At 43.3% G+C, this 23744-nt stretch overlaps 1 protein-coding gene across 1 annotated transcript in view; it reads left to right on the top strand.

The window, feature by feature from the left end:
* Nucleotides 1-23744, top strand: part of Heatr5b (HEAT repeat containing 5B) — an 81377-nt gene that overhangs the window by 25372 nt on the left and 32261 nt on the right. Inside the window, exons 17-24 of the mRNA XM_032908893.1 lie at nt 1868-1973; nt 3541-3731; nt 5062-5221; nt 7389-7578; nt 8939-9108; nt 19136-19280; nt 19575-19814; nt 20241-20492. Coding sequence (XP_032764784.1) covers nt 1868-1973; nt 3541-3731; nt 5062-5221; nt 7389-7578; nt 8939-9108; nt 19136-19280; nt 19575-19814; nt 20241-20492 — 1454 coding nt within the window. The remainder of the gene's footprint in view (nt 1-1867; nt 1974-3540; nt 3732-5061; nt 5222-7388; nt 7579-8938; nt 9109-19135; nt 19281-19574; nt 19815-20240; nt 20493-23744) is intronic.

Consider the following 23744-nt stretch of genomic DNA (forward strand, 5'->3'; position numbering starts at 1 on the left):
TCTTTGTTTTTTATATTTAAGCTTGATATCATTAAATACTATGATTACCACATAAATGTTAAACAACATTAAAGCCGAAAAAACTATATATATTATATATACACTTAACATCCTTGCTCTAAATCTAAGCACATTCGAATCCTAGAGTTTGTGGTTTTTGAATTGGTCAAAGCTAAGCCTTTCTTGAAATGTCTCAAAGCTTCTGGAATGGTACAATACAGGATGCTGTTTTCTTCTATGTAAGAACATTTAAAAATGTTTTTAAGTTTATCTGTTCACTTTATATATATGTGTGTTTTCCCTACATGTATGTATGTACAGTATACCTGGTCCAGAGTATGTCAGGAGTATGCTGCATCCCCTGGAATTAGAGGTTTAAATGGTGGTGAGCAACTGTGTGGGCGCTGGGAGCTGTGTCCTTTGCAAGAGCAACACTGCTCCTAACTGCTGGGCCGTCTCCCACACTGCTCCTAACTGCTGGGCCGTCTCCCACACTGCCCCTAGCTGCTAGGCTGTCTCCCCAGCTCCTGAGTAGGATTTTAAAGATTCAAACAAACAAACAAACAAACAAACAAACCAGAACCTAGGCTACACAGAGTTTAAGGTTAGCCTATGTTATATAGAGGGACCCTATATCAAAATAATAAAAAAGAAAGGAAAAAAATTCTACAGGGCCTGAGGAGTTGACCCTGCAGGTAAAGAGACTCGTAGCCATGCCTGACAGCCTATATCACACAGCAGAAGAGAGCTGACTCTCACAAGTCAGCCTCTGACTTCCATGAATACCGTGCACACTTATCCATGTGCATACACACTAAATTAATATATAATATATAATATATAACATATAATATATAATATATAATATATAATAAGAGTTTTTTTAAAATTATGGCCCTCTTTTCTTTCCAATTAAAAATTATCCACAGAAGTAGATAATAGTTATTATTCTGTTCTATTAAAACTTTGAGGAGACAAGGTGAAATGGCATACTTCTGCAACTCGGGTTCTAGAGAGGCTGAAGCAGCAGGAGAAAGAGTTCAAGGAAAAGCCAAGCAGCATATAAAACCTTGTTAAAGGGGTTGGGGATTTAGCTCAGTGGTAGAGCGCTTGCCTAGCGAGCGCAAGACCCTGGGTTCGGTCCCCAGCTCCGAAAAAAAGAAAAGAAAAAAGAAAAAAAAAAACCTTGTTAAAGAGAGATGGGCGGGGGGGTGGGTATGGGGGACTCACGGACCTAACAGTAGTCATTTTAGAGTATCTGAAACACAACATGTAGAGTCCCTTTGTTTGGCTGAAGGCTTAGAGACTGTGCTCCGTGATCAGACGGCTGCCGTGCCGTGCTCCTGTTCAGCTGCATATGATTGAAGTGCATCACAGAGCCACCCTGCTCACTTCATGTCTGGAAAGCAAAGTGAGAGAAAGAAGGGTCCCACTCCTCCCCCAAGGGCATGTCCCCAGTGCACTAATGGCCTCCCACCAGCCCCGCCACTGCCTAACAGCACTACCCTGGGGATCCAGACTTTTCCACATAGGCCTTTGGTGGGCATTCACAGTGCTGACTGTATCATATACTGTAATCCAGGGGGTTTGCTGGGCACACTGGTGTAAATGCTTAAGGCCTCTGGAATTATGAACTGTTGTTTTGCTAATTGAAATTTAATATTTAGTGTCCTTTTTTGTTCTGTTTAGTCAAATACATGAGTATATATTAATTTAGGAGATAAAGGTTGGTTTTGAATTAGTTGTGGGAATGAAATGGATACAGTCTGGGGGCATAATTGATAAATAACTGGTTTATATTCTTATCTCTGTTTTTAAGCCATATTTAAATAAAAACCACTGATGTGACTTTATCCCATTACTATAGGTTGCAAATGCTGGATCACTTTGCTGAATGTGTTAAGCAAGCCAAAGGTGTCCGCCAGCAGGCTGTGCAGCTCAATATATTTACTGCTGTTCTTAGTGCACTGAAGGTAGGAGCTCTTAGAGCACATAAATGTGCCGGGACATGTCAGTGCGTTTTAAAAAGCCAGGCATATCAGATTATTATAGCACTTACGTTTCTATAGTCATGTTCTTGATAATGGTGAAGTTATGTTAGTTAATGAAGTTACTTGAAACTTTATATTGTGTTTATTACAACTAAATTGGTATTTTATATTTTAGTAATTCAAAAGTTTTGATTTCAATTCGAACTTGACATTTTTTAAGTGAAGTATAATTCCAATACTTTCTTATGGGATTTTCCAAGATGTCTATTTCATGAGATCTGATTTTCTAATGAAGATTTATGAAACAAATCTTAATTACCACTTGTGATTTAAACCAAATCAGCATTAACAAGTGTCTGCCATGCTCACAGAATTCATAAATGATATCAAGCCTTCATGACTTACTGAAAAACTTTTGTCTTAGTGCTAGAATTACTATAAAATGGTGCTCGAGTAATAACATTCAGTACAACAGAAGATGTAAGTGACTGAACAAGTATTCCTCAGGCATGCTTTCAAGCGTGGTGTTAGGGAGGGAAAAGGCTACAGAGATAGCATTGGGTTCCGTATGTAGCCATTGATGGACCCCGATTTAGAAGCTGACACTGATGTCTGAGCATTTTAAAAAAGGCAGTGCGGTGGTGAGGTGGTGTGGTGGCCTCTAGTGGTAGGGAGAATAGAGTGGTTTAGCACTGCCTACAGATCACATGCACGCTCTACACAGACATGGCTAGTGCCTCTGCCATCGTTAAAGTTTCTGCTGGCACCGGGACCTAGTTTTTCATCTCAGGTAAGATAATTAAATTCTTAAAGTGAAAAAATAAAACAATTAAAGAATTAAATTGCAAAGCCGCAGATATAGCTGTGAGAGAAAACCAGCCTGTGCCAGCGTGCAGATGCTGACCCCTGCCGCCGTCCGACTTTGCATGTGTATTGACTGTACGCTCTACTCACAACCGTGAGGTCTGTGTTTGCTTATTTATCTTCTGTGGCTCTGGTGAGTGAACCCAGGGCCTTGTATGTTCAGGCACGCACCTCTGAGCTGTCCCCAGCCCATTGCCAGCATGGTCTTGAGCTTGCTGTGTGCAGGGGCAGACCTTTAACTGCTGTCTTCCCGCCTCATCCTCCCAAGTGCTAGGACCACAGTTTGGAGCCACACAGTGTTTGTTTTTATTGAATTTTTATATAAAGGGATCAGTCTCAAACCCATTACCGTGCTGGCATGTAGTCAGCTGAAAATGCTCATTTTAACCATAGAGTCCTTCATGCCAGGAGCACTGCGTGTTAGACTTTGGGTAGAAATCCTCCCGTGGGTTGTGATCCTGGGCCCAGCGGGACTACTGAGTGTTAATCGCCGTGTTCTGAAGTCACACACAGGAAGTGATCACAGTCTGTTGAGTAGCTCCTAGCCCCAGGTATAACATATGTATTTGAGAAAAATAATGTATGAAGAAATCTGTATTTCTTAAAATTGAAGCATATCTTTTTCTTTATTCAACCTGAATTATGAATTGATATCATTATTCTCTTTTTTTAAACATCAATGAAGGGCTTAGCTGAAAACAAGAGTACTTTAGGACCTGAGGAAGTCCGTAAGTCTGCTCTGACACTGGTTATGGGAGCTCTTGACAACCCAAACCCCATCTTACGGTGTGCGGCAGGGGAAGCCCTCGGGAGAATGGCTCAGGTGGTGGGAGAAGCATCTTTTATTGCCCGAATGGCCCAATATAGCTTTGACAAGTAAGTGCGTCTCTTAGCAAGTTTCTCCACTGGTCTAAGGTGTCTCTTAAGCAGTCAGTAATTGTTACCTAGGCTATGTCCTTTCCACATGGTTTACAGCATGTGACAATTTTTGGTTACACAATTTTCAAGGGTTTTAAGGATTGTTGTGCATGTCGGTTATGAAGAGTGACCCCAGAGAGTCAAACAAGGCCGACTAAGGTGAGAAATATGGCTTTTAATGTTGTTACTCGGAGTTAAAAATTAGGTTTACTTAATAAATACATTGCAATTCAACTGTTTAAAAATCTATATGTAATATTTAATTTTAAAACTTATTTAAAAAGTACATCTTAGAGGATGGAGAAATGGCTCATCAATTAAGAGTACTTGTGTCTTTGAAAAGACCAAGTACAGTTTCCAGCACCCACATCAGGCAATTCCCAGCTAACTGCCTGCTACTCCACCTTTGGAAGTCCAGCACCCTCCATTGGTGTCGGTGGGCATCCACACTTAATTCACATACATATCAATAAACATAAATCAAATATATATACATATACATATACACACATATATATATGTAGAAACTTTCTTGTTTTATAGAGACTTTGATTGTAATTATAAGCAGCTGGGGCATAGTTCAGTGATAGAGTGCTTGCTTAGTATTTCCTGGATACTGAATCTGGTCCCAAGCACTTCAAAAACAAAACAAAATATAGGAAATTTCTTAAGTAAGAGGTATCTTGTGTATTTTCCGAATGCAGGTTCTTCTTTGTGGTAACAGGGGTTGAACCCAGGACTTTGTATACACTAAGCACATTCTCTGCCTCTGAGCCACACCCTCGGTCCCACAAATCTGTTTAAATTTCTTGTTCAAAATCCATTATAAGGACTATTATTTATTAGTTTCCAGAATATTTTCCTGTTGTGCATATGTGAGTCCTGAGACTGTCACTAGAGGCAGTGGAGAGGACAGTTCCTGCTGTGCATGTGTGAGTCCTGAGACTGTCACTAGAGGGCAGTGGAGAGGACAGTCCCTGCTGTGCATATGTGAGTCCTGAGACTGTCACTAGAGGGCAGTGGAGAGGACAGTCCCTGCTGTGCATATGTGAGTCCTGAGACTGTCACTAGAGGGCAGTGGAGAGGACAGTCCCTGCTGTGCATGTGTGAGTCCTGAGACTGTCACTAGAGGGCAGTGGAGAGGACAGTCCCTGCTGTGCATGTGTGAGTCCTGAGACTGTCACTAGAGGGCAGTGGAGAGGACAGTCCCTGCTGTGCATGTGTGAGTCCTGAGACTGTCACTAGAGGGCAGTGGAGAGGACAGTCCCTGTTATGTCATCTTTCTCAGGTTGAAGTCAGCTCGAGATGTCGTATCCAGGACTGGTCATTCACTGGCCCTCGGTTGTTTACATCGTTATGTTGGTGGCATAGGATCAGGACAACACCTAAAGACCAGTGTCAGCATTTTACTGGCTCTCGCTCAAGATGGGACATCCCCTGAAGTTCAGGTAGACAGTATGGGAGTATTTTTCTACAATTACTTTTGAGACAAGGTCTCTCTGTTTTGCTCTAACTGACCTGGAACTTATATGCTATTCACATGCTTAAGCCTCCTGAGTGCTAGGATTACAGACATGTGCCGTCATGCCTGTAATTTTAAACAAGATCTAGGACTGATAAGTTGTTAGGAATTATGTATAATGCTCTTTGTTATTTTAGGAGTTTATTTATAATAGATCATTAGCAAGAATTTTGCTTTTCAACATACTCTTCAGAGTCTGCCTCTTTCTGGGAGTTAAACACACACACCACAAATATATATATTATATATATAATATATATACATATATTATATATATGATATTCATGCAATGTTTTTATTAGTTCTTTGAGGATTTCATACAATATATTTTGATCATATTCATCTACTCTTAACTCTTCCCCTATTCATCCTCTCCTTCCCTGCCCACCCAACCTTGTGGTTTTTTGGTTTGGTTTGGTTTTTAATCCTTCAAAACTAATTTGTACTTCCCATATATCCTTGATGTGTGGTCTTCTACTGGAAGGGAGTCAGCTTGCCAGGGGCTACACCCTTAGAGAGTACTGTCTGCCCCTTTCCCTGCAGCCAACATGGCACTAGCTCCATGGCTTACGGTGGAATAGTGTGCCCAGCTCTTCTCTCCTGTTTGTTATTCGGCCTGGCTTAGGCTTGCATAGGTTTTGTACGTGCTGTTGAAGCTGCTGGCATTCAGATCTGCAGCTTCTCTTCTATGTTCCAAAGAAAATGTTCCCTGCGTTTCTTACTATCTTTCTTCTGTCTCTTCCACAGTGACCCCTGAGCTTTGGAGGCTGGGATGCAGTTTATACAATCCCTCAGGGATAAGAATTCTGCAGGGCTTTTCCCCTCCACTTTGGCCAGTTGTGGATTACTGTGTAAATTACCACCCACTGCGAATAGAAGTTTCTCAGATGCGGGCTGAGGTGCATTGATTTGTAGACGATAAGTCATTAGGAATCAGGTGTATGCTATGCGCATGTAGCCCCACAATAGTAATAGACAGCCTACCACCTATGACCCATCTAGCATAGGTTCTTAGCCTGATAGTGGTGGCAAGCATGGGTTTCATCTTATGGAATGGAACTTAAATCCAGTTCGAAGTACTTGTTTACTCCATGATGTTTATGCCACTATTGTATGAGTGAGCACACCTTACCAGACCACCCACTCTTCTAGCTTGCAGCATTTGTAACTGTATGACCGGTGATTATTTTCCTTTTCTGGTAGAACCTTCAAGGACTATGAAAGCTAGCCAGTAGTGATGAAGCTTCTAGGTCCAAACCAGTGTGATTTCACTCTGTTCTATCACTCAAACATGTCGTTTCTTCAGCAATACGATCTGACTTTCAAGTTCTGGAGGGTAACCTGGAACAATGACAGAAGCCTGTGATGTTTGGGGGAGGGATGTCTATGGGACCTCAGTGGCCGATGACTTCAGAAGTAACTCACACCCGGCACTGGGCTCTTGTCTAGTAGGGGCTTTGTTGCCCTGTTAAAGGTAATGGAAATATATTCCATATATTACACACACACACAAGCTTCTACACTAGTAGGTTTCCGTATGTCTTTTTAAGAGTGTCTTTAGTGTGGTTTATCTCTCCCCATATTCCCTCTTCTCCCGTCTTTCTGGGTCTGCAGTGGTGCTAGGATGATCGCCGTCCACCATCGTCCACTTACCTTCAGCTTTCATAACTCACATCTAGCACATCGTACTGTTTACTCCTTGTTTCTTTCTTTCATTTGCTGGTTAGGACCTAACTAGCTTCATATCCCGACTTTTTTCCTCCTTTACCCCAACCCATGCTCCTAGGCTCATTGAATCACATTTACTCCTTGAGTATTTGTTTTGGACCTTTGTTGTTTCTCAAACATTTTACATTTAAGCAAATATAGCTGCAATGAAGCTTTACAGGTATACACATAAGCCGTTTATGTGGCACATGCCAGCAATTAGAAGGCTAAGCATGAGGATCACAAGTTCAAGGCCAGCCCAAGATACAGTAAGACTCACTCAAAACATAGTAGAGATATTTATATGAATATAACAATTTAGTCTACTTGACTAAATACACTGTAATTGTTTTCTTCAACTAAAATGCAATTATGCTTTATTGTAGACTTGGTCTCTTCATTCACTTGCTCTGATAGTGGATTCTAGTGGCCCAATGTACCGTGGGTACGTGGAGCCCACGCTGTCCCTGGTTCTCACCTTGCTGCTAACAGTTCCACCTTCACACACGGAAGTGCACCAGTGTTTGGGCAGATGCTTGGGGGCGATCATAACTACTGTTGGACCTGAGCTGCAGGGTGAGCAAAATCATCTTAAGTTAAAGACCGTGGGCAACTACTGTCCCTCCATTTCCCTCAATGTCACTATCGTGTGGCTCGCAAAACTTTTTAATAACCATCGTCTAGCACACATTTGTATTTTCCAAAATCCGGCACTCAATGTTTTATATGTACTGTTCTTATAATACACAGACAAACCACAGCAGGTGTCAGGGTTTTGCTGTGTAGTAGCAGGCTTAGAACCCTCAATGTGGAACAGGCTGTCCTTGAACTCACAGCCTCTGGAATTAAAGGTCTACAGCAGCACTTCTGGCTAATAGCATTTTTAAAAGTCTTGAGCAGAGAAAAATGAAATTCTGCTTGGACATCCCCTTCCCCCACAAAATGAAAAGGAAGTTCTTTTAGCCCAGAGTGCTGACTACTGCCTCCATGGGCTTACTCCTTTTGACTCTAAGACTCCTAAGGGGTGTGTCACCTGTCTCTGAGGCAGCCTAGTTTGGAGAAAAAGTTGATAGAAGGTTGACTCCTGCTGTACTTGGAACTGGATCTTCTGATGTTGAATTTAACACTGAATTCAGTGAGTCATGACTGGACCCCGAGCGCATATACTCAGAATCCCTGCTTCTCTTTCCATTTATTTATGTCTTGAGGAGGTCAACTTCCTATTTCTATTTGTGTCATTTAATGATGACACAGTTCAGTGATATGAATTCCTTACAGACAGAATTTGAAAACAGAGAGGGGCTGTGAACTTCCCCAAGGTCATGGTTTTATACATGATTATATAATTTCCTTGACTAGTATATGTACATGTAATTATTTTACTTCACATTAAAAGGCAATTTCAGATACCTATATTAGGCAACTAAATTACTATACAAGAAATATGTAATATATTTTCCTTAATTACCTCTAAAGCCAATATTGGGGGGAAGGGGGTGTCCAAGCAAAATTTCATTTTTCTGTGCCCAAGACTTTTAAAAATGCTGTTAGCCAAGAGTATGCTGGACACCTTTAATCCCAGCATTACAGAGGCTGTGAGTTCAAGGACAGCTTGTCTACATTTATTATTAGGCAAGCAGTAGTTAAAGTTATCATAATGAAAGTAGTTGTGTTTGTTGAGTAGAGAACTATAGAATGAGAACCCTTACGGTTCTTTAGCAGGTGGTTATAAAGGATAGTGTGATTTTTTAAAGGAATTAATATCTGAGACATGAATTATTACCTTGCAAATACTATGGACTATTCAGGTGGTTTTTCACAAAACAGTCTGTGTAAGGATTGGAAGAACAGTTTACCCGGAAGACGGTTACTTTCTAGGAGTCTTTCTGTGACACTAATAACAGCTGCATTTTACGTTGTCTTATCTTCCGTTTAGGAAATGCAGCGACCATTTCCACCATCCGCTCCTCTTGCTTGGTGGGTTGTGCCATCACCCAGGACCACTCTGACTCTCTAGTGCAGGCAGCCGCCATCTCTTGCCTTCAACAGCTTCACATGTTTGCCCCACGACATGTCAATCTGTCCAGCCTTGTCCCTAGCCTTTGTGTAAGTACACAGCCATGCCATTTACCATTTATATTAGAGCTTTAAAGTGTCTTCATCCAAAGACCAAACCAGACCAAAACAAAGCTATACTGGCTGGGCCATACGTTTTACTATTTACATTTCAATAGTTATCTTTTATTTATTTTTTGTTTTAAATTTATGAAATACTTTAATGAACTGTTTATTTCCTAGTGAAGGACTTGCTATGTGCAGTCCCACTCTCTCAGAACTGTATTTCCTATTGCTTGAATTGCTTCTGAGATCTGCTGTCGTCATTGCAATCTTAAGTGTGTCCACTCAGCCAATGTTTATGGACTGCCTGTTGTATGTCATGTACCAGGCAGACTACTGAGGCTCTTGTGTAGATCAGACAAGATCAAGCCTTTGTCATAAGGCTTACAGCTAACAGGGACAGTGAACAACAGCTACTTACAAACAAGACAAGGGCTAGGAAGGCTGCAGAAGGTCAAGGCTGTTGCTCAGTGGTAAAAGGCCCTGGCAAACAACAAACAGAAAAGAAAAGGCGTGGTTAACATAAGGAGTGTGTAATGCAGGACCTATCATAAGCCAGACATTGAGAATTTAGTTCCCTGAGAAATAGTACTTAAGGTGTGTTATGAAGAATAGGATTTAGTCTGTAGATTAGCACAGTATCAGAGTATTCAGAGGGAAAAGTATGGAAGGCCTGTATCTGAGAAGTACAATATGCTTAAAGGGCCAGTTATTGTGTGGTTAGACCTGGGAGGAGGTGAAAGTATGGACCTCAGAAAGCAAGGTGGATCGGATAGCTAGCCAGGGGGCAGACATGCAGATGTTCATAGAGAGAAAGGCCTTCGACATTATTCTGTAACAAGGAACCACTATACTCCACAGGGACGTAACATGAGCAGATCTGTACTTTCTCCATTCTATACTCCACAGGGACGTAGCATGAGCAGATCCGTACTTTCTCCATTCTATACTCCACAGGGACGTAGCATGAGCAGATCCGTACTTTCTCCATTCTATACTCCACAGGGACGTAGCATGAGCAGATCCGTACTTTCTCCATTCTATACTCCACAGGGACGTAACATGAGCAGATCCGTACTTTCTCCATTCTATACTCCACAGGGACGTAGCATGAGCAGATCCGTACTTTCTCCATTCTATACTCCACAGGGACGTAGCATGAGCAGATCCGTACTTTCTCCATTCTATCCTCTACAGGGACGTAGCATGAGCAGATCCGTACTTTCTCCATTCTATACTCCACAGGGACGAATATGAGCAGATCCGCATTTCTCCATTCTATACTCCACAGGGACGAGCATGAGCAGATCCGTATTTCTCCATTCTATACTCCACAGGGACGAGCATGAGCAGATCCGCATTTTCTCCACTCTATACTCCACAGGGACGTAGCATGAGCAGATCCGTACTTTCTCCACTCTATACTCCACAGGGACGTAACATGAGCAGATCCGTACTTTCTCCATTCTATACTCCACAGGGACGTAGCATGAGCAGATCCGTACTTTCTCCATTCTATACTCCACAGGGACGTAGCATGAGCAGATCCGTACTTTCTCCATTCTATACTCCACAGGGACGTAACATGAGCAGATCCGTACTTTCTCCATTCTATACTCCACAGGGACGTAGCATGAGCAGATCCGTACTTTCTCCATTCTATACTCCACAGGGACGTAACATGAGCAGATCCGTACTTTCTCCATTCTATACTCCACAGGGACGTAGCATGAGCAGATCCGTACTTTCTCCATTCTATACTCTACAGGGACGTAACATGAGCAGATCTGTACTTTCTCCATTCTATCCTCGCTGCCTAATGGAGGCTGGACTCTGCTTTACACAGGCTCATAAAGACAGTCTTGCTGTTGTAGGAGAACAATGATAATGATTGTTTTAGGTTGTTTGCAAAAAGGATGGAGTCAAATGATATTTAGATGGAAGAATTGACAGAATGAGTTGATTAATTGGCCCTGAGGGAAAAGCAAGAAAGATGTTCTAGGGTTTTGTCCTGAGCACAGTAAAGGAATTTCCCGTGATTTGCATTGTTGGGCAGGGTTGGGAAAAGTGGGATATCATTATTTGGTTGTAGGTGTCTGAGCTCAGTTAAAAGAGAATGGATTGAGCCAGGGGGTGGTAGCATAGGTCTTTAATCCCTGCTTGGGAGGCAGAGGGCAGACATAGCTCTGTGAGTTCAAGGCCAGCCTGGTCTACAGAGTGAGTTCCAGGATAGTTTCAGCTACACAGAAAAACTGTCAACAAACCAAATCAAACCAAACCACCAAGCACAAGACTGGCTTAGAGAAGTGAGTTTGGTACTGTAAGTCGTTTAGATGACCTATGGGAGTAGGCGAGATCAGCAGCGAGAGTGCTGAGTGGGAAACCCATTGTAGATTTATAAAAGAAAAGAAGACTCTCAGAGAACTAAGAGGAAGTGGAGAGGGGACCAGGAGGACAACAGTGACATAAGAAAGGCTGAAGGACAGTAGAGGTGTGCATTCACACAAGCCAAGGGCAGCCGAAGAGCAGTTAGCTGTATCAAATACCAACAAGGCTTGAGGAGAGCCCGTCATGCCCGTCGGCTTTTGCCACATGATTGTTTGTAGCAAGAACTCACTGGAAGAATGATGGCAGTGGAAGCCAAAGTACGTTGGGTTAGAGATGGAGCACAAGCAGACATTCTCTGTAGACATTTGGGATGTCGATGCTGGAGCAATGGCTGGTCTTCCAGAGGATCCAGGCTCATTCCCAGCACTCACATGATGGCTAATTATTGTCAGGGAACCTGGACTTCTCGAGTACTGTCTGCCCATGGTCCACAGAAATACATGCAGGCAGAACCCCTACACATGCAATAAGAATAACAAATGGCTTTTAAAAGCTAAAATACGAAGAAGGCAGTGTCAGGAAGTCTAGGGGCTAGGAGAGACTTTCCTTCCTGTGGTTTCAGTGTGTGAGCCTGTGCCATGCTGGTGTGAGGGAGCCAGTAGAGGGGAGTATTAAGCATCCAGGAAAGAGAGGGAATAATTGATAGTTCAAGTGGATTTTAGTGGAATAGAGTTTCCAGGGCATAAGTAATAGGATCTCCCTCTCAGTGCAGCCTGACTAAGAGGCGAAGGACAGAGCTGAAGATGGGCTTAGAGACTTGGTGTCTGGAAATGAAGGATGCGTCTGCTGATTTCATAGCAATAAAGAAAGGGAAGACTCACTTGTGTGAGTGAGGGATTTAAGGTCAGGAGAATGGAGTACAGGAAATGGAACTAGCTGGAGGATGTAAGATTGTCTGGTAGGACAGGGGGTTCAGTATAGATAGATCAGTGTCACTCTATGACTCCGGTATGTGATCAAGTTTGCTTAATCATGATTTTTTTCAGATCTGTAAATGACTGAGCTGAAGATCATAAAAAAAGTAGACCTCTATGTCTTATAGGTAGACTTTGAGCATTCAGAATAGATAAAAGGCCTCAGCATAAGGGACAGAAGAGTGCTAATGAGGCAGTGCTAAAATGATAGCCAGTGAGGCCTCATCTGGATAGGGAGAAGTGAAGCCAAAAGGAAGCTGGAGAAAGACACCACAGATGTCACTATTGGAGGGGGCTGCTGGAGGGAAAGGAGGAACCCTATAGGATAATAAAGAGGGCAGGATAGGAGGTTCTGGGCTTGGCGTGGCATATTTCCTTTTACTCTGTAAACTTGCCCCTATTAGAATCCAGCGAGTCCCAGGCCATTAAGGAGTTTGAGTAAGTCATGGGGTAGGACCAAATGTACGCAGCATGTTTACAAAATGCACCTAGAAAGAAGACGATAGAATATTAGTGCACACTGCCCTCTGCAATAGGAAACTGAGCATTCTGCTAAAGCTGTGACCTAGTGTAAGCAATAAAGCCATAGATGGCATCTGTTACATACCCGGTACGGCTCAGACAGGCAACGGAGGAAGACACACACTAACCTGCTGGCTTTTATGCCTTCTCTCTCCATTGTTTTCTTTGAAAACTGGTTTTTTTTAAAGATCATTATGTGCAAGTGTGAGCATGGATGTACTACCACTTTATGTGCGAGTGTGAGCATGTATGTACTACCACTTTATGTGTGAGTGTGAGCATGTATGTACTACCACTTTATGTGCTAGTGTGAGCATGTATGTACTACCACTTTATGTGCGAGTGTGAGCATGTATGTACTACCACTTTATGTGCGAGTGTGAGCATGTATGTACTACCACTTTATGTGTGAGTGTGAGCATGTATGTACTACCACTTTATGTGTGAGTGTGAGCATGTTTGTACTACCACTTTATGTGTGAGTGTGAGCATGTATGTATTACCACTTTATGTGTGAGTGTGAGCATGTATGTACTACCACTTTATGTGTGAGTGTGAGCATGTATGTACTACCACTTTATGTGCGAGTGTGAGCATGTATGTACTACCATGGGCATGTAAATGTCAGAGGACAGCCTTAGGTCGCCAGCCTTCCGTCTTATTTGAGACTGTCTCTTATTTTTTGTGTATGTGTGTACACCAGGCTAGGTGGCCTTCAGGCTTCCAAGGATACTCCTGGCTCCACCTGCACTTTCTCAGTAGGCACTCTGGGATCACACATCCAAGCTCTGCTGGGTCCACCTCCTACATGAGTTCTAGGAATAGAAGTCAGGTCCTCACGCTTGGGGCAAGTGTTGTACCCCATTTTTTCTTCCTTGAATTTTATCCTGGTGTCCAGGTTGGCTGAGCATAGTAGAGAGGGTCAAGGAACCCGACTCAGCTGAGTGGGTTTATCACTAACCGCAGGGGCCACAGCGAGCCTCCTGTGCTTAGCACAAGATAGTGTTTCCAGGCCGAGTCCACGATGGAACATCTGGGGTTTTATTACCAGGCACGTCGGAGTATTTTCCTGAACCTTTTCCAGAAGACTGGGCAAGTGAGATTATTGTCATCTGGGGGAGGGGGCGGCATAGCAGACTAGAGATGAGAAGAGGGGTATTCAAGTGGTTGCCTTGTTGAAGCATTGCCCAAAGCCTCTCATGCAGATTGCATTTACCAGATGCTAAGACACTTGCTGAAAAATAGTCTGCATGTGAATTCACTCAAAGTGGTGAAATGAATTCAGACTTGAGTACATTCACACCAGTTCTACTGTCCTTGTCACCAAAAATGGCCATATTATGTGAAGCCACATATAGTATCTAAAACAAAAGGAATATGATTTTTTCAGCAAGTATATTGACGGGTACATTTTGTCATAGTACTTAATAAGTTCTAATATGTTTGAGACTAGAACTATTCAAATGTATTTGTAAAGGCACAAGCGCCATGCTGAATTACCATTTCTGTCGCTGGAAACAGCTGCTTTGTCTTTCCCATGACCATACTGTCAAGTGACCACAGTTCCTCTTGTCCAGACAGAATCATTGCCATTTGTGACATCTAGAGTAATTTTAGAAATGTCAGTGGATGATTTTAACTTTGAAGTTTGTCTTTATGATGAAGTAAATGTTCCTTAGCCTGGCACACTGTTGCGTTCTATAATCTTTTCACTCAGGAGGCAGACGCAGGCAGTTCTTTATGAGTTTGAGGCCCATTTAGTCTATATAGTGAGGGCCAGCTTAAAAAAACAAAAAAAGAAACAGGCTTTGATGTGTCATTGCTGAGAAGGCCACCCACCATTGAATGTACCTTGCTGAAGCCATATGCTACTCAGAGACGGTAGAACTGTTTATGGTGTAGAAACCTGGAAACTGTGAAAGCAGCAGCCCTGCAGACCAAGCCTCACAGTGAACACCTCTGCTGACACAGAACTAGATCCCGGAGCACTGCACAGCGGTGTCACTTGTTGTCAGTGCGCAACTGTGTAACGTTGATGGTACCGTCCTCCTGAGTCTCGTCAGACATTTTATATCGCCAGGCTATCCCCAACTGTAAGATCAGTGCATGAATTCTCAATTCTTTCTTTTTTTCCTTCTAGAAACCTTGCCAAAGATGACTTTATTGTATTAAATATCTCGGCAGAACAAACCATGGGTATTATAATGCCATTTGCTGCTAAGTTTCTATATGAATGTCATCTTAAGCTTTGATAATTGAAAAGGCAGACTTAATTGGACATTATGTGTCAGTATTGACCAAAGAGCAATCATTTTCTTGAACTTCATTTTTCCTCATAATTGATGGTTGATTTTTTTCATTTATGCAAATACAGATGCTCCTTAGCTCATGAAAGAATTAGGTCTGAATAAATCCTTCATAAGTTAAAAATATCAGAACTTGAAAATACGCGTATGACACTTAACCTACCAAACAGCATAGCTGAACAAAACCGTGAATTGTGTCCAATATTGGCTGCTCATGCCAATGACCTCATGGCCGACTGTGAGAGGCAGTTGGTGCTGGTGGTGAACATCATTAGAGGGCCTGTCACACGTGGCTTGACTGTGAAAGTCAGATTTCCCAACATGGTTTCTGCTGGATGTGGATCAATTTCTGTTCATATAACTCAAAAAGCATGAAGCCAGACTGTTAAGGCAGAGGCCGTGTACACAGTCCAGTAGACAAGTGACATAATAGTGTCCAGAATTATATTTATCTATTCTTAACTGTTCTGTGTGTGTGTGTGTGTGTGTGTGTGTGTGTGTGTGTGTGCGCGCGCGCGCGCACGCACATGCACATGCTTGCCTGAGTTTATGTGCAGCACATACTACAGGTACCTACGGAAGCCGAAGGAGGGCTTCAGATGACCTGGAACTGCAGTTATGACGTAGCTGTTTATGTGGGTGCTGGGAACTGAACCCAGGTCCTCTAGGAATGACCACCAATGTCAACTGCTGAGCCATCTCTCCAGCTATCCATTTGGTGGTCTTAAGACTTACAGCCATGGTATCATTACAGTTCAATGTGGAAAGTCCCTGGAAAATACCACTGACTGTATGCTGCATCTCTGATGGCACAGATGTAAAGAGAAAAGGGATGATTACACATCAGAGACACTAACCGAGTGTGGTGCCGCACGCCTGTGGTCCCAGTGTTTGGTGGGGAGAGATGGGGGATTTGGAGTTCAAGGCCAGACTCAGCTATACTGTGAGATGGAGTCCAGTGTGCTCTACATGAGCCCTGCCTCAAAAACAAAGTAAAACACTTTGTAAACTGGGATGCTTTATTTCAACTTCACTTTGGCTGGCCAGTCAGCATATTTGCTGAGTGTATTTTCTTTGTCTGTAATTATCGCATGATTAAAGTTTTATATTATTCTTCCTAAAGTGACTCTTGAAGACCGATGTGTAAGATAGGTCACAGTATACAGATAAAACGTCCAAAGCTGTGGCTGAGTGACATGTCCCCATTGACACAGCTGCACTTAAGCTTTCTAGTTACGCTGTGTGCGAGCCTGGGAAGTTTGTATTATAGGAAGAAAAGTAGATATTGATTTATCAGGACTTTCTCCCTTCAGTTACGTCTTATTTTTCTTAAGCTTGCATAGATTGGCTTTATGCAAGTATATCTTTTTATTTTTCGTTATTTTATTTCCATTTCAAATGTTGTCCCCCTTCTTGGTCTCCCCTCTGCAATCCCCCCATCCCATCTCCCCTCCCCTTTGTCTCTAAGGCTCCTCCACCCATGCACCCACCCACTCCCACCGCTGCACTAGCATCCCCCTATGCTGGGGCATCGAGCCTTCACAAGACCAAGTGCCTCCCCTCCCACTGATGCCAGATAAGTCAGTCCTCTGTTACATATGTGTTGCATGTAATTATAATAACATGCTACCACTTTTCCTGAGAGCTCTGACCTTTCCCGCTTTCCTTTGTTCCATCCAGCTTAGCTCAGGATCGATCACAACCATCCCCAACCCAGGAAAGCTGGGAGCTGCTGTCTGAGCTCTACTGGCTCCCTCTAGGCTCTGCTAGTGTCTCCAAGCCATCAGCTACTGCCCTGGCTTCCCTCCCCCTCTCCCTCTCCCTCTCCTTCCCCCTCTCCCTCTCCTTCTCCCTACCCCTCCCCACCTTTGCTCTGTGGTGGCATAAGCTTATCAGCTGGCCTTTATCAGCCAGCCTCCACCGACCTCTTTGGCTATATGCTGGTGTCAGAGGCCACCGGTTCTAGCTTCCCCAAGATCTCACATGGTTGTTCTATGCGTCTCTTTCCAGATCCTAGCCTAAAAGCCCCTTCTCTTTCCTCAAGTCACCTTTTCCTCCTGGGACCTAGAAATCTCACCATTACCCTTTGCCCAGCAATTGACTCCTGCCTTCTTTATTGACCAAATTAAGAACCAATTAAGGAACCAGACTTTAGTATCAGCATCTCCCCCTACAAATAAATAACTGGAGCCATGGGCCCCTACATGTATACTCTGGTTGGTGGTTTAGTCCCTGGGAGCTCTGGGGGGTCCAGTTAGTTGGTATTGTTGTTCTTCCTATGGGGGCTGCAATCCCCTTCAGCTACTTCCTTTCCCTAACTCTTCCACTGAGGTCCCCTGGGCTCAGTCCCCTGGTTAACTCCATCTGCATTTGTATTAGTCAGGTGCTGGCAGAGCCTTTCAGGGGACAGTTATAACCCCCTTAAACCTAGAGTTTGAAGGTTATTTACTTATTTACCTATCTCTTACATATTATATCCCTACTGTAGTTTTTCCTCCCTCCTCTCCTCCTACTTCCCCCTCCCCTATTTACTCCTCCTTAGTTTCCCTTCAGAAAAGAGCAGGCCTTCCAAGGATATCAACCAAGCATGGCATGTGAGGTTTATGCAAGTATATCTTAAGTTAAGAAGATATTATGAATTTATGTGCATGTGCTTGCTGGCTTGTGTGTATATGCATGTAGGAAGGATGCTTGCATGGCAGAGGCTAGAAGAGGGTATCTGATCTGCTAGAGCTGGAGTTACAGGCAGATGTGAGCCTGGGAAGCAAACACTGTTAACTGCCGGCCTGTCTCCCCAAGCCCACAATGCCGTTCTGATAGCATAGAGAGAAACTGTCATCGTAGAGGAATTTGTGTTCTGCGTACTAGACTCCCCAGTCCATCTGTGTGGTTCAGATTATTTCTCAGGTGCTTACTTGTTTCTAAGAAGGCAGTGCATGGATACAGATTTACAGTAACATGGTGACAGTTAGCGTTTAGTCAGTTAACCTATGTCTGTACTGGTTATATTTTATTTTTACTGTGATCCTGTGAATATTACAAATAGGATCAATAGAGGTGGGACTCAAACCCATACCAGCACCCAGGACTGAGACTTGCGTCTCTGGACTTTACTTTGGCTATTGGAGTGTACTGTATTTATTTTTGTAGGGACTTTGAAGTGGGATACGTCTGTAACCATGCCTCCATTTTTAGTTGGTTTTTTTTTTTTTTTTGGTTGTGTTCATGTTTGCTTGATTTTCCTTTATTTATTTTAATTAATATTCTTTTTCACTGTTAGTTCTTACTATATGCTTTGCCCCTTACTTTCCGTTTACTGCATTTGATTTCTATAGACTTGTAGATGGCAACATTTCAGTGCGACAACGCATGAACTTATGATGTGCATAAACTCCTGGGTTTCCATTTAATACGGGCTCTAGAGAACAGATCTCAGCGTAGGTATTTTGGTAGTGATATATTTTCTGTGTGTCTCACTGACACGATCATCCTGCAAAAAATGCCATTGTATGATTGTGTTGTATTTGTTTAAAGGTTAGATTTTATTATTTTTAATTGTGTATGCTTGTGTGTCTGAGTGTGGGTGTGGGCACATGATGTGTGCAGGTGCCCAAGGAGACCAAAGGTGTCCGTTCCCTCCCGAGATGGAATTAACAGGTATCTGTAAGCTGCCCAATATGGTGCTGGGGTCGGGTCTTCTGGAAGAGCATCAAGTGCTCTTAACTGCTGAGTCATCCCCCAGCCCCCCCCCCCATGGTAATTTAAAAACCCAAGGTCTTTCACTAAGGAGCCTCTTAGAAGTCAGGCTTCCCAGAGATGAGTCTTCAGTGTGAATGAACTTTAAGGGTGACAGCTGAATGCTGCCCTGACTTGTTATGCTGGCAGGTTCACCTATGCAGCTCCCATCTGTTGCTCCGTCGAGCGGCTGTGGCCTGTCTCCGGCAACTTGCACAAAGAGAAGCAGCAGAAGTGTGTGAATACGCCATGAGCCTGGCGAAGAATGCAGGGGACAAAGAGATCAGCGGTGGCAGTGAGTCCTCTTGTTTAAAAACTTTCATGTAGCGGGGGCTGCAGTTGGGATGTAACATGATTAAAAACATACATTATGGGGAATCTCTCATATTTCTAAGAGATCAGAATAATCAGTTTGAGAAACCAGAGGTAACCATTAATCTCAGATTAATTTAATACTACAGTGAGCAAGCGGAGGTCATAGTTAAAGGCACTTTACACTGTTGTGGGTCGTGTGTAAGGCTTGGTCCTTGTGTACTGCTACTCACAGCATATGAGATCACACAAGTCTGCTTGTGGAATTCCTTTTCAGATGTCAGTCCTTTCGCACCTGGAGTTAGTTCTCGAAGTGACATCCATTGCCGGCACCAGGGTGTTAACATCACAGACACGGGGCTTGAGGGACTTCTTTTTGGAATGCTAGATCGAGAGACCGACCGAAAACTGTGCTCTGATGTTCACGACACGCTGGGGCACATGCTTTCTTCCCTGGCAGTCGAGAAGCTTTCTCACTGGTTAATGCTCTGTAAAGATGTCTTAGCAGCTTCTAGTGGTACGTATCTAAACGGTGCTCTTAAAGCCATGGAGATCGTTCTGTTTCTGACATGTAAGCATGGATATACTTCTCTATTGAGCTTACTTTTAAAAATATTGATAACTTTCAGTCACAAATTTCTATCGGATGTCGAAGGTTAGATCACGGTGTAAACTAAGATGCTTTTGAAATATGTTTTAAACTCATCTGCAAGCTCAGCCTAAATTTTAGCATCTGAAAAAGCTCACGTTACTTTGTTGTACAACAAAGCATGTGGTTCATTTTAAATCCTAAAGTGGAGTGTACGTTTGAATAACTGATGTTATGTGTTTCTCGGTTCCAGATTCAGAGGGTGCTTGTCAATTTTGCTCGCTCAGAGAATGAGAGGTGGCCATCTTTCCAAGCATCCCCTGGGACGAGTCACGGTGCTCTTCTGTCTTGTAGATATGAGTGCGGCAACGCTCTTAAGCAGTGGGAAAGATGAAGAGTCTGAGAAGAAGGATGAGATGGATGACGATGCCATGTTCACCACACTAGGCGAGGAGGACAAATCAAAGCCTTTCGTGGCTCCTCGATGGGCCACTCGGGTGTTTGCCGCAGACTGCCTATGCCGAATCATCAACCTGTGTGAGAACGCAGACCAGGCTCACTTCGATCTTGCCTTGGCACGGTCTGCTAAACTACGAAACCCAAAAAGTAAGTTCTCCTTTTCCCGGAAGTCCTGTTGATAGGTTTGAGATATTTCACCTCTCTGAGGCATGCTTTAGGCTGTGCATTTTATTTCTCGCAAGTTGCTTCACCTGACCATAGTGTCTGTCCCTTATACTACTTGTTTGTATTTAGAATATTTGTTTATATTTAGATATCTATGTATATGAATTTTATTCTTTCAACCATACTAGAATAACAATGCTTGCAATCTATGTTTCCTCAGAACATGCTCCTCAGTTTAACACTTACTTGTAAAAGAGACGGGACATGTGGGGAGCACATCGGAGCTAACTGACTGAATTCTTGCTTATAATTAATCAGGAATGATCTACCGACATCTGTCTTTGTTTTTGTTTTTTTAAGATTTATTTATTTATTTTATGTATGTGAGTACACTGTCCCTGTCTTCAGACACACCAGAAGAGGGCACCAGACCCCCATTACAGATGGTTGTGAGCCACCATGTGGGTGCTGGGAATTGAACTCAGGACCTCTGGAAGAGCAGTCAGTGCTCTTAACCACTGAGCCATCTCTCCAGCCCCATCTGTCTTTGTTTTTTAATTAAGACGTGAGTTATACCCTGCCAAGTTCCTCCAAGGACGCATACGTCCTTGAGAGACTGTTCTAGCCTGAAGGAAATGGCCTCAGTCAGACACAGATACTGTGTGCCATGAACTCACCATGTAAACATTTGTCATTGTCATTGTTTATCCTCCTGGAGTTGGTCATACTTTGAGTTGTTTACCTTTAAAAGACCCTGAGAAGATACACTTGCTGCTGACATGGTATTGGCCTGCAGTCCTCATATCTCTGTCTCTTGCACCTTCTTTTTTTTTTTTTTTTTTTTTTTTCCGGAGCTGGGGACCGAACCCAGGGCCTTGCGCTTCCTAGGCAAGCGCTCTACCACTGAGCTAAATCCCCAACTCCGTCTTGCACCTTCTTTCTGCCTTTCCTCTAGTCATCCTTATTCCCTAGCCGTAGTTCCCACACTGACTGACAGGCGGGCTCTGACGGTACAGCTTTCAGGTCCACAGTCGAATGAACGTGGCCATTCCTAGCCACAGAGACAGTCAGAGTCATGAGTCCACAGCGTATGTCAAACTCTCATAGTTCACACGTGAAAATTATTTGGCATTTTTGAAAAGAAAAATGCTTATTACTGAAAATGTCATTGTTTTTAGCTTTTGTAACATTTTGTGCTGAATCTCCTTTGGATCAAACATTATAGAGAACTCACAAAGTGAGTATTAGTCCCAGTAATAAATATCTTCATTTTATAGTTAAAGAGACCTGGAGAAGTTGAAAGAATTGGTCCAGGAAGAGGCTCCCTACTGTGTATGTAGTTGTCTCCCTTTTACCCTGTTGGGTTTGACTGTGTTAAGTAGACAGTATAGATGTATATATGTTAAAATGCCTTGCATGGTATAGCAGTGCACAGTCTATGAAGTGTAAATCAGAACATCGAGCCCAGGGGAAACAGTAAATATGGATTCATGCCATTGTTTAGTCCATATTAACTGAGCCCTATTTACTGTATGCTGAGGATGTAAAGAATCAGAACCATAGTCATACCTTGAAAAAAACCTAATAGTCCAGATGGTAGAGACGTAGACTTATGAATCCTGTGTGTATGATGCGTCCTCACAGAAGTGTAGGCAACATTCTTAAAAAGGTCATTTGTGGGCTAGAGCGATGGCTTGGTGGTTAAAAGCACCTGCTACTCTTGTAAAGGACCTGGGTTCAAAGCTCAGACCATCAAGTGACTCCCAAATGCTTGTAACTCTAGTGCCAGAGAATCTGATGCACTCTTGTAGCCTCTGTGGGCCTCCATGGTATGCATTACCTCGTCCATCTAAGAGGAGAATGCTCCTCATGTCAGAATCTGCTCACAGTGTGGCACTGTGCCTCCCCCATGCACTCTGCGTGCGCACTGTGCTTCGTGGAACTTCACAGCTGTGGCTGGATGTAAGATGGTCTCAGGACTCAGCTTAGGTTCTGGGGTGAAACACGAGCCAACTCTGACTCTGAAAACGTGCAAACCTGGTGCTTGTGCTGTCCAGGCCCTTCGGATCGCATCCTCATCTGCTGAGCACTGTGCTTTAGCTAGAGGAGTGGCCACTCCTGGGCTACAGAAGCCCTGCCAGCCCAGCCCCCAACTCCTCTCTACATCCCCCTTATACACTCACCTCAAATTACAGAAGGAAGGTTTATGGGCGGAGGCTGTTAGGGAAAGCAGTCAGGTACAGTTGCTTAATTTGGAGTTTGATAGATTCCTAGACATGGTGGATTATCTGACAGAGTACAAGGAAAATTTGTCCTTTTTATCTTCCTTCCATCCATCCATCCATCCATCCATCCATCTTTTATTTATGAATTATTGTCTTTTTATTTACATTTTGTTTATTGACCTATGAGTAGACCCATTTTAATTCAGATCCTCTACCTGGGATTTCTTCTCCCAAACTCTGTCAGTGACTTATCTACCTCACAAGGCTGGTTGCTTGTTTTAACCTCCTCTAGAGGAGGGAGCTTTGGTGACCTCCAGCCAAATTCTCTTCCTTCTCTTTGCTTATAGTGCCTACCCCAACATACACTCTTTAAACTTCAAATGTTAAATTTGGTTTTTTAAGATAGGAACTTGACAAAACTTGTCTTGTTAACCTTTCAATAGTAACAACAAAATCCAATTTAAATAATTCTTTGGGGGTGGGGTGAGTCACTGAATTGCTAGTACTTCAAAAAGACTGCCTTCAGTCTTCTAGACTAGAGCACTTAACTGTGATCATTTCTCCTGGTTCCTGTATTTTAAGTTGACTGATCTTTGTACCTAGCTTGTCCTAATGTCACCTAGCATATTTCTTGTTAAACTGTATGCCTTATATACCCACACTCCTGCTCCGTCCTGGTCATGCCCCCCACTTACTCCTGCTCCATGGAGGTCATGCCCACCCCCCACTCTCACTCCTGCTCCATGGAGGTCATGCCCCACACTCACTCCTGCTCCATGGAGGTCATGCCCACCCCCACTCACTCCTGCTCCATGGAGGTCATGCCCACCCCCACTCTCACTCCTGCTCCATGGAGGTCATGCCCACCCCCACTTACTCCTGCTCCATGGAGGTCATGCCCCCCACTCACTCCTGCTCCATCCTGGTCATGCTTTACCATGTGACCCTTTACCATGTGGCAGTGTGCAGTGCCTGTAAAACCTTGCCTGCCAGTTCTGTTATCACTCAT

This window comes from Rattus rattus, chromosome 7 (genome assembly GCF_011064425.1).
Source record: "Rattus rattus isolate New Zealand chromosome 7, Rrattus_CSIRO_v1, whole genome shotgun sequence".
NCBI classification, from domain to species: Eukaryota; Metazoa; Chordata; class Mammalia; order Rodentia; family Muridae; genus Rattus; species Rattus rattus.